Genomic DNA, 16909 nt, shown 5'->3' on the forward strand with positions numbered 1-16909 from the left:
GCCCCCCCGGCCAGCTTTCCCCAGTTTATGTACTGAGCATGACATCACATGGTATGGAACGTCCCTTTGGCCAGTTTGGGTCAGCTGTCCTGGCTGGGCCCCCTCCCAGCTTCTTGTGCACCTCCAGCCTTCTCAGTCCATAGAGCATGGGAAGCTGAAAAGCCCTTGACTTAGTATAAACACTGCTTAGCAACAACTAAAACATCAGCATTATTCTCATGCTAAATCCAAAACACAGCACTGTACCAGCTACTAGGGAGAAAATTAACTCCATCCCAGCTGAAACCAGGACAATGCTGAAGTTTATATTTTCATTCCAGATCTGGATTAAATGAGTCCTGCACTCAGGTGTTTTTAGCTAAAAGGCAGTTTTAGAGAAAGACAGTCTCAAAGAAACAGCTTTATTTGGAAGAATTTCAGACACCCTCGTTGTTTTCACTCTCTCTGGTACATAAATCTAGACGGGAAAATAAAGTCCCACATAACTGGAAAAAATATATTTTTAAGCAAGTTTTAAAGCTAATAATTTCTTTGGGGAAACTTGGTTTAAGTTTTTCCTTATCTTCAGAAAATTGGGTCAAGATATATTTCTGGGCAAGTATTCATAAAAAAAAGAAACCACACCAAAACCACAACACATCATTCCCATTCCCTGACCATCACGGCATGCCACTCTGCAGCTGTACAGCAACATTTGCATAAGAATAGAATAGAAGGATATAACTAGGATATAGTAAGGATGTAACTCATCATCCTGATTTTACCTGAAGACCGGACTGCTTACTAGGACTGTTTTAGCTTAGTATTTTTCCCCCCAGCATCTGTATTTAAAGGTCAACTTTGATTAATAATTAAACAAAATTACTTATTTTGTGTGAATGCACACAATATATTGCAGGATACAGAAAAGAACATTCTTTGCCATTTTAACCCCGTGTGAATTTTTGGAGGATGAGTAGTAAAGCAACTTAGAAAAAAAAGATACTTTAGATGAGCATTGTCAAGTCTGAGGCTTAAATGGCAAGGTGGAGGGCTGTGCGTGTGTTTTGAGTTTTTTGGGTTTTTTTTTGTTTTTGTTTGTTTGTTTTGTTTTTTTAAAGAAATGAAGGTACTATCAGCTAATGCAACCCCTTGCTAGGCCTGCCTGGAATGTCTAAGGACGAAGGCTAACAGACATCAGCCATTAGGACAACTCTGGCACAACAACTATTATCTAAAATTTATTTCAGACCTCTATGAAGAAATACACTAAATTAACATGACACTTACTTCAGCTTGCCTGCAGTTATTTATAACCTCAGTAGCTTTGTCTTCTAGCGTAGTCAGCTCTTCTGTCAAGTCTTTAATTTCTTTCTCATTATCTTCAATTTCCTTCTCCGTGCGAAGAACGGACTCCTCAGATTTTTTCAGGTTTCTGCATGGGTACCGAGATGTTTGTATACCTCACGAGTGCAAATATGACATAAGATAATCTTGAAACACAATCTTACTGATAAAGATTGTTCAATAGCTATTGACAACCAAATAGGAAGTGCTTATTTATGTATGAACTCTCACACTCCTGAGATATCCAAGTAAAACAAAGTTGTCTTCCTTAAACATACAGCAGACAGGCCTCATTAAATGACTTAATTTGTTCTTTCAGAGACAGTTTTGACATTTGTTCTGAGTATTCATTATGTATTGTTAAGCTAGCATAAAAAAATATATCACATTTTATTTCCTGACATGCCTCATAATAAAATTAGTCCCTTCAGATTTGAACTGCTCCACTGCATGGCAATTAAGTGCTATTTTGAATCTTTATCCTGAAATATTGCATTTTAGTGATAGGCAAATATTAGCAGAAAAATTATAAACATGATTTTAAACCGCTGATTAGAAACCAAAAAATTTTATCTCCCTTTACCTTCTCCACAAAAGCAACATATAGTATTAGACACGCAACTGAAAATTAAGATTTTAAGATCAAGGGATTTTTAGCTATGGAGACTACTTAAAACAAGCAAGTGTCCTGCAGGCACCAATGCCAACAGATACAGCTATTTGAAGGCTGACGTGACTCTCCTTGGTCAGGTTTCACTAAGCTTTCTAGGTCTCTGATCCTTTCCCTATAAAGCACACTAACAAAGATTACGGTCCTTAATTAAGAACCAGTCTCAGTTTGAAGTAAATCAGTTTAGAGAAAAAGGATATGACCTTCTCCCTCCAGTTTTCCTTTAGCCATAAAAAGGTGAAAAACATCTCCCCTAGCCTGACAAATCCCCCGTGGAAAGGTCCAACTGTAATCAAACACAAATTGCAGCAATATACAATTACAGCCTAAAGCTTTACTATTGAGCGCACCGATGTCTACTATACCTGTCCGCAGTCTTGACTGCCACTTGGGCTTTAGTAATAGTTGAAGTACATTCATCTATTTCTTTGTTGATCTTATCAAGTTTGTCTTGCTGTGCTTTAAGTTTATGATTATTGATCTCAATTATGAGGTTATGTAATCGTTTAACTTCATTTTCTATTTTACCAGCTTTCTCAGCAATACAATCATAATCTGTCAATAAACAAAATCAAGTTAAGGTCATTACGCTGACCCTAGGAACACTGGACTGCTGCAATGCATCGATTTAAGTGATAAAGCGCTCTGCTGTATTACTATATTGAGCAGTATTCTTTATACTGTGAAAAATGATGTTGTGGTTTTTTTTTTACTGTGGCAAAAAAAAATACCACCCACATCTTTCTGACACTATTATACTACCAAAGCTTTTTTGGTGTAAAACACCAAAAACTTTAATTAGATTACTTAATATATAGAGAGAGTGCTAATACATGAGATAGCTTGGAATAGCTTCTTATGTACTCATTCTTTGCATTTATTTAATGGGAAGATGCTCGAAGGGCTTAAATTGTAAGAACTGGCCGCTAACTGTTGCTCGGTAGCTGGTACCACTGTGTAGTTACTACACATCCTGACTAATAAGATAGCCTACTCTACCTTCAAGGTAGGTAAGTTTCCTTATTTAGCTTATACTTAAAACTCAACAAAACCATCTTAGTAAGTTGTACAGCTTTCAAAAATGAAACAATGTAGCACCTTAGTGTTCTAAGGGCACAACAAACAAAACCCCACACTAAATTTGCTACAGATTTATAATTTCCTTTTGGTGACAGAAGGGGTAAAGCAGAGACTTGAAAGGTGGAAGGCAGTCATATCTCCAGAAGAGAACACAGGTTTGTATCTCTCCATTATTTGGTAGAAATGTTAGAGAAGATATTTATAACATCAAACCTTAGTGCAATTGAGGAAATAAAGCATTCATACTCTTGATGCTATACTGTTCAAAAAGAGGCATAGAGGGAATCCATATAGTACGTATTCTCTTTCCTAAGATGCTACGAAAGCAGAATTGTGGGGGAAGGGAATTGTGTTTTACCACGCTCGTATTATTCCCTGAGCAAGAAATACAAAGAAGCAGTCAAGGTTTACTTTACTAAGCTACCAATTACTTCAGGGAAACTGTTATTCAAGTTCTCAGAGTAAACATCTTTCACAAAAAGAACGGGGGTACAGTGTGCCCACAACAGAATACAGGGTATTCGTTTTAGAGTAATGTAATAGTTCAGTGAGAGCATGGCAAAAGCCTTTACTTGCCTTTAATATCATTACCCTCCACATTAACAATTCTTACCCCTAATTAAACTAAGTTTCCCTATGAATCTGTAATACAGCCATAGAAATCTAACCAAATAAACAAAAAAAAATACTAAAATTAATGTTTACTTTAGCTTGACTGAAATACGAACTTGAACAATTGCAAAAAAAGGGTTTTCACTCTCTAATCTCTAGAAGCACCTTCTATCCCTGCCTTAGAAGAAAAGGGCTTCCAAACCAAGATATGGTACTGCACTGGTTATCTGAAAGAACAAAGCCGTAACCATTCATTCCTGTATTAGTAAAAGAACATGACTACAATTTTTATCTATAATCCCCTCTCCACAAAATGTACCTTTTTTGTAACTACTAAGGATTTTTTCCAATTCCTTCTGTTTGTTTTTGTCCGGAGCGGCAGCAATTACATTTGCTTCAAGTTCCTTAACTTGGGTTTTTAGATGAATTTCTTGTTCAGATAAACTCTACAGAAAACACAACTGTGTTAGAATCTTGTACTTTAAAAAGATCCTTGATACTAACAAGGACTGTTAAGCTGAGACTGAGAAGTTATCTCCCCGCACATTCATGGAGAAGCCAGATAATAAATAATAAACTTGTTCACCTGGATACTTGCTGTATACTTTTCTAAAGTATTTCTCATTTCCCGAACATCTTGGCGCAGTTTTCTTATGGCTTCTTCAAGTTGTAATTTCTCCTCTTCATACTGTACTGCTCTTTTAGAATCCTTCTGCAGTTGAGATTCCATTTTATTGACCTACACAAAAATGAGATGATCATTTGCCTAGCATCACCACTACAAAACAAAGCAAGATCTCATTCACGTGCTCGACAGTCTATGATCTCTTAAAACACAAGAACAAAGTGGAGTAAAAACTTGAAAGTTTGCTGTAGCAGGACAGAATATGGAGGCTGACTGCTGAGAAGATCAGTTACAATAGTGAAAAACAAGAGGAGCAAGCATAAGAAAGTCAGCTGAAGAATCCCTGTCAAAATAGCTCATAATGGAGAATTGTTTTAAGGAAATAAAACCTAGATTAAGCTTGAAAGGCTTAAGTCAGAGTAGCGAAGGCAGAAACCAAAAAACACACAAGCAGAAACTAGAAGCAATTTTTACTATAGTTAAGATTTGATGCTAGTTGGTTTCTGTGGTAATCTGGTGTTAGGAAGACAAGCTTTTGCACATAGTAACTGGCCAAGTGACCAAGTCTTGCAATTCACCTTCAAGAACAGAAGGAACGAGGATGTATTTCAGACCTCAGCCCATTTTCTGTTTTTACATATAGAGAACTGTCTAACAGGCGCGGATCTGAACATACTCATTCTACCTGGAGTTGTCCACTATGCTAGACAGGTACAGAGCCAACACTCTTGAAAATGAGTTATAGCAACTGATCGTTACCAAGTGCCACAGTATCTCTCATGGGCCAAACAGAAAACAGTACATAAGCCTGTCTCTTGGAGAGAACAAGCAATGAATAAATCTAAGTGTGAAGACAAGAAATAGCAGAGTCCCTTATCAGTAAAATCTAAATATGAGGTGCCTTATATATTTATTGACCCTTTACAAGGCTAGGGCAATAACACTTTGTCCATGAGGTTAGTTTGTTAGTTCTCTACAAGTACAGCATTATCTGAATAGGCTTGACAGAAAAAAAGAGTTGCATGTCAAACTCTCCAGGGTTTGCAGAATTTTATCTTTTCTTGGCCAATGCAATCCTATTTTCCAAGCTGAGTGAGGGTGAAAATACAAAAGATAAGTGAAAGAAGAATAGATATATATTTTAACCTCTAAGTGATAAAACCAAAAAGTGCAGAAACATCAGCTATTACAGCAAAGGTGGTGACATGGTTATCTCCTCCACCAGAGAAATCAGACAGAGAGAACCTTAAAGTCGAGTCTGATTTTGAACTTCTTCAATTTAAAAGTACTTTCACCTAAAAAATACTAACTACTGTTTCTGTGTCCTTAGTGGTAAGCAAATTTTCAACCCTTGTGTTGGCTTGTAGCTCTCATTCCTAAAGAGCAAAAGTTTGTTCTCCTGTAGGGAGAGGACTGATGTCAGGAGCCATGGTTTACTTGACAGTTACACCGTCTTCTTGAAGAGGTATTACCACTTTGATGTTTGATCTCAGTTAAGTTGATCAGCAGATACTAGGCAAAAAGGACACAGGCTACAATTTCATGCACACTAAATAAAACTACAAACTAAAACCTAAAAGAATTCAGAAGAAAAACCAAGCTATATCTTGATATTCCAAAACACTCCTGAAATACAAATTTGATGGAAAGCTCTGCTTCAGATTCTCTGACAAATCTTACAAGGACATAAAGTGAAGGACTAAACCTGTCTTTTCTTGCTGCTGAGAGGTTTGTGTGTACTGCTCTGCAGCTCAATGGTTCCTTATGATCAGTATCTTCCATGTTCTCATCCCTACCTTCAATCTGTTTCCAAGCTATCAGTAGCACTATAAGACTAAAAATTAAGTAACAGGCATACGATAGCTGGGCTGTGAACAAATGCACTTAAGAGCAATATAACCTATGCTAGCCTTGTGAACTTTAAATCATTGTTAATGTATCTTGCATCACAGATTGTTAACTACTCATGCCGATTTAAAAGGACATAGCACTTGTGTATGAACTGCCAAAACATAAGGAACTTTGACGAAATTCCACTTTTAATTAAGATTACGTACTAACCTCTTCTTCTGAAACATCCGTTACGACTGAGGAACCCATTCTGCCCTTCATTATTTTACCCCCACCACCAGTCATTGTTCCTAAAGTAAAAGAGACGAAAAGAAGTTAGCAAGCTAATTGTGCTTAGATATCATCTACAGAGTACTTAAAATATATTTGTAAGTTTGCACTTAAATACCTGACTGTTCAATGATTTGTCCTTGCAGTGTTACCACCCTCCATCTTTTATCTTTTTGGAATGCTACTCTGGTAGCTTCTTCCAAGTTATTAGCTACTAGGGTATCACGTAATGCGAAGTAAAAAGCCAGGCGAACCTTCTCGTCTTCTACTTTCACCAGATCAAACAACCGAGGAGTATTTTCAGGAGTTGGGGTTTTTTGAATTTTTTTTTCCCATACAGCCATCTACATCAAAAAAGTAAATAAATGAATGAGAGATTCCTTAGGATAAACTATGAGGTCATTTCCTTATATCTAAGGTATGTTAGGGCTTTAAAGCAAATGCAATCGTACTGCAATTAACAGTAAAGCTTCCTTCCTTGGGGATCTCTACTTACTTCCAGTATAATTAAAAACTCACTGATAACTCATTGTTCTCTTTCATAGTTTTCATAGTTTGCAGTTACTAGATTACTTGGATTAGTAAGTTTGTTAATTTGTTAAAAAAATCTAAATATAAAAATATAAAAGACACACCAAACATTTGTTGTACACATACAGGTATCTAAAAAGCCTTGTAATTGTCTGTAAGTAAACATTATCATTTGCTAGTACATATTCTAAGGTACCAACAGCCTATTAAAACATCTTACATTTTAGCTTTACCTGTACGAATACATATACAGCGTAATATATTAATATATATGATGCATATTTATACACATGCATATTAATACATTATACATATACAGTATTAATACTGTGCACATTAGGGTAAATCAACAATTTGTTTTGCCTAAGTGCTAGTACCTACTTTGTCCAGGGCTATAAATGTGGCAACTCCAATTCCGCTTGCCTTTAAGAAATTCACACATTCCTGTGCAGTATCAATTGTATCAACAACAATGTTGTCTAAGGCACCACAAGAAGATGAAATAGCAACATCATACTTTTCATTGATAGCTCCCAAGTCTCCCTAATAATTGAGAGGGGGAGGCAGAAGTACACTGGTTAGCTTGGATCCATGTTTTGTCTTGGTATTAAGAAATAAATGAAGAAACTTTACACAAAGTGAAATGAGATGAAAACAAAATTATAGAACAATTTTCTGTGAAAGAACTTAAACCTTAATTATTTTACAAATTCGAATACCACACCTGTCTTCTCCTGCACGCTGCTATTTATGTACTTCTAATGTACTTGTTTCCACAGTAGAAATTCATATACTTAGAGCTTCAAAAGCAGTGCTTCTGGTAGAGCAATGTGGTAGCACCGATCTATTTTCTGTAGACAAACGTTACATTTTATACACCAGCATTTTAGCAAGGCAGTCTGGCCTAACAAAGTAATTTAATGTGTTCTGTGTACGGTTCTACCATTGGTCAGCTGGGTAGGACCTAGGAAGTCATATGCTTCTGCATGCTGTCCTGTACTGATCTGAAAAACGGGTACAGGGGTATTCATCATCTTTGAAAAATTCTTGTGTATCTACAGATAAAAACCAGCATGCACAGCCAACTGAGTTATCCGAGAACAGATTAACCTCACAGTCCTCTCCATGGCAAGTGATAACAGAGCATGATACAAAATACTTGCCAGCTGTACTAGACAGTGGTCTGCTGGTGTTTGAACTATATCCTTTTTTAATAAATCTATACACACGCTTTTAAAATATACACACAACAAATAAATTGAGTTTTCTGAAGCAGAGATACTTCTCCTTGGATGAGCAGGTGGGGAAAAAAAGAAAACTGCAGAATACAAAAATAGTACTTTTACATTTACACTGATATGCACGTATTGTTTTGTGCTAGTAAAAAAAGGAATGAAGAACTCTACCTCAGCTGCAAGTTTTCAGAACTTTAACTCAACACTGCTTGGAAAGAACTGGTAACACTCAATGTTTTGCTATGATATAGCTTTCCTTGGTCTTCTGAAACAACGATATTGCTCTTTTTGATTTGACACATAAGCAAGTAAAACAAGAGGAAACAAACAGCGAAGAGATCACCAAATTTTATAAATTTTGAAGCAAAAAAAAAGTGTACAGTTCCACATCAAGTTACATACAAGTTGTAGGTGGGTTTTTTTTGTTTTGTTTTTGTGGGGGGTTTTTTTTGGGGTTTTTTTTTGTTTTTTTTAAGTTTCGTGGCAGTTCTATCCAGTGTGCAGTTACCAATTGATTCTACCCTCTGCAGCACCAGAAGGTAAAAAACACTACTCCACTATACTTCTCCAGCATATATGTTTGTAGTGTTCAAAAGAATCGGAATCACTACAGCTGTCAGTCGTAGCCCGACACAGAAGCACAGGCAGGACCAAAGCATGGTCAGGTTACAAGACATTGTTAGTATCCTTGGCTTGAGCATATTCCCACTGATTTAGCTTAAAGATCAGTCTACCAAAAATATAAAGCTTTCTCATAGCCATTGCCTTTCCTTACTGCTGAGTAGAGGAATCTCAACAACCTCCTCCTCTTAATTTATAGGAAGTCCACAGGATTTGCAACTCTGCTGTCCAAATTAATGCACCAGAGAAGCAAGGAATTCTACCTTTCACTCAATTACAGAAACACCACTCTGTTCCTATAAAGTTTAAGACTAAAAGTATAATAGCCTTTTAAAATTTACCAGTCTTCCATATAGTCCACAAATATTTCCAGATTTCTTCTGCTGAAGCAGAGCCTCAAGCACTTTTCCTCGACTGCGACTTAGTGCTAAGGAACTTTTGGCTTCTTCTACTTTTTGACGCAGATTTCGAACAAGATTCTTAGCACCTGATTCTTCTCTTCCCAGCTTCTCAAGCTCACTCTCTCTCTAATGGTTAAAAGAAACACATTATCTTAGCCTCACGAAAACTACTGTATTCAGGGAGTCTTAGATTCATGATTATGTAGGCAATGAAACCAGCCACTGAAAAGCAGAATAGCAAACATTTACCAGTGAAAGACTGGTATTTGGATACACTTTAGCTAGTATTTAGTACACTTTGATACAAATATGACAGCTTATGAATTTGTGAATCAGGCTTAGGACAAGGCAGTGGAATTCCCCCACACACACACCCCCCCTTCGGGGAATGAGAGAGAAGCAAGAAGTGAAATTCAAAGAAACATAACCATTTATTTATTTTAACATGTCTCATTATGATATTTAAACTGATTCCCTTGGAGGGATATATAGGATTTAATTTTCAGTGCTTAATGTTAACATTTGCTTAACCCAAAATAAGTTTGAAATAAAATACTTACTTCACTGGTTAACTGAGTATTAGAATACAGTTTTTAAATGTTATTTTATTGGAGGCAGTTTTTCATTTATTTTCACCACAATTATTGCTAAAACAAAGAGTGGAACTTTGGTTTGTGTGTTGCTACATTATGTTGTAACTCAAAGAAATTATATGAAAGGTAAGTCTCACCTCCTTTAATTCCTGTTCAGCTTGGGGTAATTTTGTATCTATATCTTTGATAGCAGCTTTCCTTTCCTTAAGGGTTTCTGAAGTAGTCCTCAGAGCCTCCTTTGCCTGATTTAACTGAGACACAGCAGTATTATGACGGCTGAGATAGATATCAAGCTCTGACTGGGCTACATCCATCTTTGAACGTGCTTCATTCACTGCTTTACTAAACTCCATAAGCTCTTTCTCTTTGCTCTGCAAAAATGGACAATGTTACAAATCCCACAGTTGTCTGGTTTTAGTTGTAACATCAGTCACACTGTATGAAAGAAAAAGAGGAAATGGGCATGTTCTTTTACTAGCTCTGCTGTCAGCAGAAAACTTATGTTATCTAGAAGAATAAGTATATCTTAATAAATTAACATATTCTGTATGGAAATGAAATAAGGCATTTTTCATAATTATAAAGAACATCAGGAAATTATCTTAGAACGTTTCTATACAAGCTTTGTATAGAAATTTCTATACAAAGCTCAATTTAAAGTTGGGAGAAGCCCTACATGTTGTGCTAAATTACAGATCAAATAGAGAAACTGTGTTTTCAAGTACAGAAAATAATCCCCCAAATTTACAGGATAAATTTCCAGCCTCCAGGTGTTTAGTGATTAGACAGCTAATATCAAAAACAATAACCAAGCAATACAGTAGTTGTCTATTAAATCAAAGACAGATTACAGCCATGTGAAAGGCTTGGAACATACCATTTCAAAATCTGTTGTTTATTTAAGCAACATATTGACTTAAACATGGGAGAAAATTAAAGTGTGTTCAAATAATGGAAGTGTAGAATTATTTAATATATATATGAATGATATACTTGATGACACACGGTCACTATAAAAAGCACACAACAATGAGAACGATTTAGCTCTGATTATAAATTCAAAATTAATTTCCCAGTTAGGCTCCATTGAACTAACACATGAAACAGTGTATTTGTGATATTAAATAGCATTTTACAACTATCTTGTGATCGTTTCATTCATAAGTATAAAAGCTATCCATCAGTTAAAACAGTAAGTACAAGTCAAAAGAGTTCAAACCTCTTTTTCTTCCTTAAGTCCCTGTGTTTCTTCCTTAAGGCTATCCATAACCTGCTTGAGTTTTTCTTCTTCTTTCTCTTTTGTCTTTTCAAGAAGCTGTCTCTTAGATGTTGCTTCGCTGATAGCTTTTTCACTATTGGAAGGTACATTTTTCAATTCTTCTACCTACGCAAGGAAAAGACTTTCAACTTCCTCTCCCACTGAAACAAAACAGTTTTGCCTTATCTTTAAACCCTGCCTTTCAAGTGCTGTGTGGAAGTCAAAGGAAGCATAAGCCCTAATGAAGCTCACGTGTTTCTGTAGGGTAAGATACACTGTGGCTCTAGCAGGAGGCCTGGATTTTATTTGCAAGGCTTGTTCAGTTCTAGAGCCCATCCAGAGAGAAGCAAGCCACAGCAGTAAAAGCATAGCTTTACACGTAAGAACTCAAGTCTTTGAATCACAATAAGGCTTAATTCTTAAATACCTACTTTCAGAAGGCCACTCTTAATCCAAAGAGTGATTTAAGTTCTATAACAGCTGGCAACAACCAACTTGGTAAAATATATCCATTAAGTTAACTAAATTAACTAGGGAAACAGAAAAAAAAAATGTTTTGAAGGTAGTAACTGTGAGCACATGCAACATTCCTGTAATGTCAAACATGATAAGAAGATGCTTTGCAAGCCATGAGACCTCCCAACAGAGCTGAGAAGCAACAGGACAGCTTTTGACTTTAGGCAGAAAACAGCCTGGTACTGCTGGCCAGTCTCCCACAGTACGATGTGCAATGAGCAATGGTTTAAGGGAGAATAATGCATTACTTCAGTAAGTGATTTGCAAACAAAATCCTTATCTGATTTAAATGACAAAATATCTGATTAAAAGATTTAAAACATGTTTTTCCATCTTTGTTGCACAAAGTACAATTGGTGTCCTTTGCTATTTTATCCCAGCTGCACAAAGATGTTCTCATCTAGAGCAACCAATTTTATTTCTTTAAGTAAATCAGGTTACAGTTCGCGCTACCTTTTCTTTGTCCTTTTGAAGTTGCTTCTCCAGTTTTTTAGCCTTGCTTTTGGCATGTTTTAGATTTTCCCTTACTTTAACATCCTGCAAATCCAACTGAGTAAATTTTTCTTTATTTTCCTCTACGAACTTTGTAATTTTATTGAGTTTCCTAAAGGGAAAAAAAGAAAGCATAATCTATTCCATACCCTATAAAAATAATGTCAGTAGAGGTTAGCTTAATAAGTTAAGCATATAGAATTTAAACCAATACTTCTCAGGTTTTGTGAGAAACAACATCCAATACTTATGTTCACAGTATTTTCCCAGGGGAAGTGATGTTTCATCAGAAAAAGATCAACTAACAAAGCAATATTAAACACATTTTCAGATTTTTTTTTTCTTTGATAGAATTTATAATTCACATCTCTCACAAATAACTTACTATGATCTCAAAAGATGAGAAGGTTAATACTGCAGTTGGATTGGAGATTAGCACCCAGACAAATCAATTTTAGGGAAACACAATTTATGCATAAGAGATACATAAGGAAACCAGAGAAAAATACTTAACATCCATGTACCTAAGCATTATGGTTGTATACCTAAAACCCTGAAACAATCTCCCAATTAATTTTTGTAGTCAATACAAAAAAGTGTGTACTTTAAAATCCATCAAAAATCAGACCTTTTCTTATTGTAATTGTGAATATTACCCAGATTTCTCCAAGAGGACCAACCTGCAGAACCAAATCAAACCAATGAGAATTTTTTTTAATTTATTTTTATGCAAAAGATCATTTAATCCATGCCAGGGAATGTTTAGATATACCATAAGTGACTCTGTTCATCAGATAATTTAAGTTTTTGGTGGAAGAACTACCGAAAAACCCAGCTGTGTTCCGTGTTTGATCATCTTCCCATGCAACTATTGTATACTTCTGCTTTCTCAGGTGTTTCCCCCTCCCCCCCGCCAATACAACTCCCACAGCTTTTTCTGACTCTAACACCACATATGCAGAACATATAAGACGGAGTACTCTTAGCTTACGAGTCTATACCTAAAGTACTTACTTTTCAAGTTCTTTTAAAGCTTTATTCTTGGTTTTCATTTCATCTGCAAGTTTACTACTCTTCTCGTTAACATCTTTTGTTTCTTCGTTAATTTTTTCTTTCTGCATTTCCATATCATTTAATCGTTTCTTTAGGTCATAGCTAGAAAAAAACCAAACCGAAAACTCCACTTTTTTCCATAAAGCTAACATTCATAATGAATATATATTTCCAATCTTAAGTGTAACAAAGTGATTATGTAAAGTATTAAATCCTAATATCCATTATTGACTAACCTTGCCAATTTAATACAAAACAGCAAGGAAATGTAACAGCGTAGACACTTCAGATGAAAAATAGTCTTTAAGTGGTCTACTTTCTCAATTGAAGTATAAAGATGTAAGAGATTGATTTGCCAGACTACTTTACTTTGTAAGAAGCTGGCAAGCGGGTTTTTTTGTTGTTGTGTTGGGGTTAGGGGTTTTTTTGGTTTGTTTTTTTTTTTTTAAAGGTTTTTATGAAAATGGTCTTTATTTTCCACATGCTATTCAGCTAATTTTGTAGGACTGATATGGCTGTTAAGAAATGCAAAATATCTCTAACTAGAGATATGGAAGCAGAGTTTAACACCACCACCACCACATTAAAGCCAAATCAAAACTTTAGAGAAGTACTTACATATAGTATTGACAGATATGATTCTTTTCTTTAAACATTCTGTTTTCCAAACAAAGAAATTCAATGGCTTTATTCCTGTCCGCTTCCAAGGCATCCTTTTCTTTTTCCACCATTTTAACTCTGTTTAACTAGACAAGACAGAGTCAGAGCTGACTTTAATGCTAGTACTACAGAAGAACAAACCATGAGAAAAACCCCAGACCCTTTGTAGCACACATCCTCTGGAGAGATGGTCTTCAACAATTAACTCTGCAAGGCAATTTAGCACTACAAGCTTTCTGAAATAACAGATCACCATTTCCACAGCAGAGACTGTACTTTTAGGGCAATTAAAACAGTAATTTAAAACTAATAAAGGGATCCTACAGATGCTAGTAACAGCTTAGGCAAATCAAGGAAAATGTAGGTGAGAAATAAAGAGGAGTTACATATAGACAGTCCGTATATGTTATTTTCTATATTTCAACCTTTAGACTAGCCCCTTTTAAGTTAATTCCTGCAACTACTGTCTTTTGTTTTCCTTCCCAGCCTTTAAAAAAAGTCTGCAACATATTAGGATTTACCAAGGACACATCAAGTAAAAAACTTTGATATTATTTAGTACTTTTAGAACTCATTGCAAATAAAACGTTATGAAAGCAAGTTCTGCAATAGCTCTACATAGCTCAAGTCACAACTAATTTTCTGTATTTTTAAGCCTCCTCATACAGCTGTGTGTGCATCACCTCACCAATGCTCTGCCTTCCTCTTCCTCTCTCCTTTTCTTAGCATATGAGAGGTTTCCCTGCTACTTCTCCTATTTGCTATTTAGTGATAGGAGTAAGGCAGATAAAAAGCCCTATCTGGATGTATTCAGAAAATTATAATCTGTTTCTCTAGTCAGTCTGCGAAGCATTTAACGCATGCAGATATGATCAAAGAGTCTTCAGCAGGTAAAATCCTGTGTTCTAACTCAAACATTCAAACCTTTGGGAATCAAAAGCCAACAGCATTATAAGTGTTTAAAGAAAGGCAACTGATGTTGACTGCCCATTTCTTTGAGAGAAACAGCAGATGCAATAAATTCAAAATTTCTCTGTACTTCTACGCTTGTAGAGGAGTGCCAAATTTTAACCAAGTCTTTATGTTAACTGTTTTTCTAAAAAAATCCAATAGTGAAACATTACATGTTTATGGTTTTTTATTTATAATTCAAACAAAACTTTCTGAGACTCACCTTTTCTCCTCTCTGTTCATTTAAAATCTCTACTCTGCGACACAGAGTTTGGATAGGATCTTTTAGTCGTGCAGATCCTATTAAGTCTTCTAAGTATTCAAGCATGCCTTCATCATGTTCAGTCTGGCCTTTCGGTTTCATCATTGCGATTTGCTCAACTTCCCCCTTTGAAAAGAAAAGTTTGATGTTTTCCTACTTTTTTTTTTTTCTGTGGGAGTTAGCATTCTGAAAAAATACAAACATCTTTGGAATGCAGGTATGTGACCATAATCTAGCATTATAAAAAGAGAACAAAATAATGCAGTAATCAAAACTGACTATTCAGAGTAGCAATATATTTGGGAAAACAAAGATCAAAATGAATAGAAATTTCCTCCAAGGAGTGCATGGTGGTGATGTGCATGAAAAACAGCGTCTTCTTCTGAAGCCAACATTCAGGTCTAAACATTTTTTCATTTCTCTAAAGATTCAAAATGTATTTCCCCAACCTAAAAAAAGAAGAAAAGAATAAAGCATGCCCTCTAGGTCATGTAGCACTCAATAGTCTTAAGGTAGCTTCATCAGGATTGAAGTCCCTGAGGGTTCTCTTTAGAAAACAGAAGGTCCATAAAATCGTGTCTGATGGATGAACTGGACTTGTAATTCATACAACTGAGACTTCCTTGTTGGAAAAAGAAAAACATTCTTTAAGTATTAGGTTTCCTTCATTTAATTTCTCTTTATGTACAGCATTAACTTTAAATTAAGCTGAATAGTAACAATAATTTGATTTTTTAAAAAATAAGAATTAGGAAAGATTAAACTGAGACATTGACAAGGACTGTTTATTTTACTGATGGAATCATTAGCCAACAAAAAAATCTACTATCAAAGTTTTATGCTTATGACAGAGTAGCACAATATCTTTCAAAATACAGATTATATTTTGTAAATTACATGATTTTATATCAGAAGGTGAAAACATGAAATTAAATATACGCATATTAAAATGGTATCTGGAACAAGAATAGATGTGATATATGCTGCAAAAATTAAATAAAGAGAACACTGAGTAAAAATTATTCATCCTTCAAAAACCTGGATAGTTAGGTACGTGACAAGAGACAACTTATTTGTAAAACAGATAACCAACACTGCGGAGCACCACTATTGGTCTTCGTGACCAATTTTTAAACACATGAAATAACAAGCTGGATTAAAGTTTTTAATTTAGTTTTAGAACTGACAAGATTTAAAGAGAAAACAAAATTTATATTCCAGTATATAAATATATATAATTGGAATATAATTTATATTCCAAGCTAGGTATGTAAAAAAAGCCTAAGTCTATATCCACAGACTGAAAATACAGTTAGGAATTTAATTGTCATTGTTGGCTGCTTGTTGAGCTGACAGCTAAGCCTCTACAAAAGTATGGATGAGGAAGAACTTCTCAAGAACATACAGAAGGAGGGGTGATTAATGAGACTGCTGGAGAACCAGAAAGGACAGTCACAGAAGTCAATGAAGGGCAGGATTTCTAGGCAAGCATTCTAAGTCAGACCTGTAACCAGCTAAGAAAGTTAAGGATAAGGTACTCCTGAATGTTAGCTAAGGAAGTTACCAGAATTTTTTGCCAGTTAGTTCATTCCATGTACTCGGTATACAATGACACCTAGTGGCCCTACACTTTTCTTCCAATTAGTAAATACCATTTGGCTGAGTAGAAGGGAAAAAGCGAAGTTTTGCAGATTTTGCAAAATAAGAACTAGTATTTATTAAGATAAGTCTTTCTTGCACGTAATTCCTTTGTTAGAGTAAAACACAGAGGCAGAGGTTTGTTTGTTGGGGTTTTTTTTTATTTAAAATTCTAGAAGTTAAATGACTCTGAGCTTTTATATTCTGATAATCACTGTTCCTAAGAAGTGTCAGCAGGTTTGACAAGACAAAAAAAAAACCAAA

At 35.4% G+C, this 16909-nt stretch overlaps 1 protein-coding gene across 1 annotated transcript in view; it reads right to left on the minus strand.

Annotated features, from left to right (window-relative positions):
- SMC4 (structural maintenance of chromosomes 4) overlaps positions 1-16909 on the minus strand; it is a 43274-nt gene that overhangs the window by 6480 nt on the left and 19885 nt on the right. The window contains exons 7-19 of the mRNA XM_009278981.2: positions 13753-13880; positions 13096-13236; positions 12043-12193; positions 11035-11199; positions 9953-10186; positions 9163-9348; positions 7347-7508; positions 6553-6778; positions 6375-6454; positions 4275-4427; positions 4008-4134; positions 2362-2551; positions 1270-1414 (exon numbers count right to left, since the gene is read on the minus strand). Of these exons, the coding sequence (XP_009277256.1) occupies positions 1270-1414; positions 2362-2551; positions 4008-4134; positions 4275-4427; positions 6375-6454; positions 6553-6778; positions 7347-7508; positions 9163-9348; positions 9953-10186; positions 11035-11199; positions 12043-12193; positions 13096-13236; positions 13753-13880 (2088 nt within the window). The remainder of the gene's footprint in view (positions 1-1269; positions 1415-2361; positions 2552-4007; positions 4135-4274; positions 4428-6374; positions 6455-6552; positions 6779-7346; positions 7509-9162; positions 9349-9952; positions 10187-11034; positions 11200-12042; positions 12194-13095; positions 13237-13752; positions 13881-16909) is intronic.

The sequence above is a fragment of the Aptenodytes forsteri genome, unplaced genomic scaffold, assembly GCF_000699145.1.
Source record: "Aptenodytes forsteri isolate BGI_AS27 unplaced genomic scaffold, ASM69914v1 Scaffold299, whole genome shotgun sequence".
Taxonomy (NCBI): domain Eukaryota; kingdom Metazoa; phylum Chordata; class Aves; order Sphenisciformes; family Spheniscidae; genus Aptenodytes; species Aptenodytes forsteri.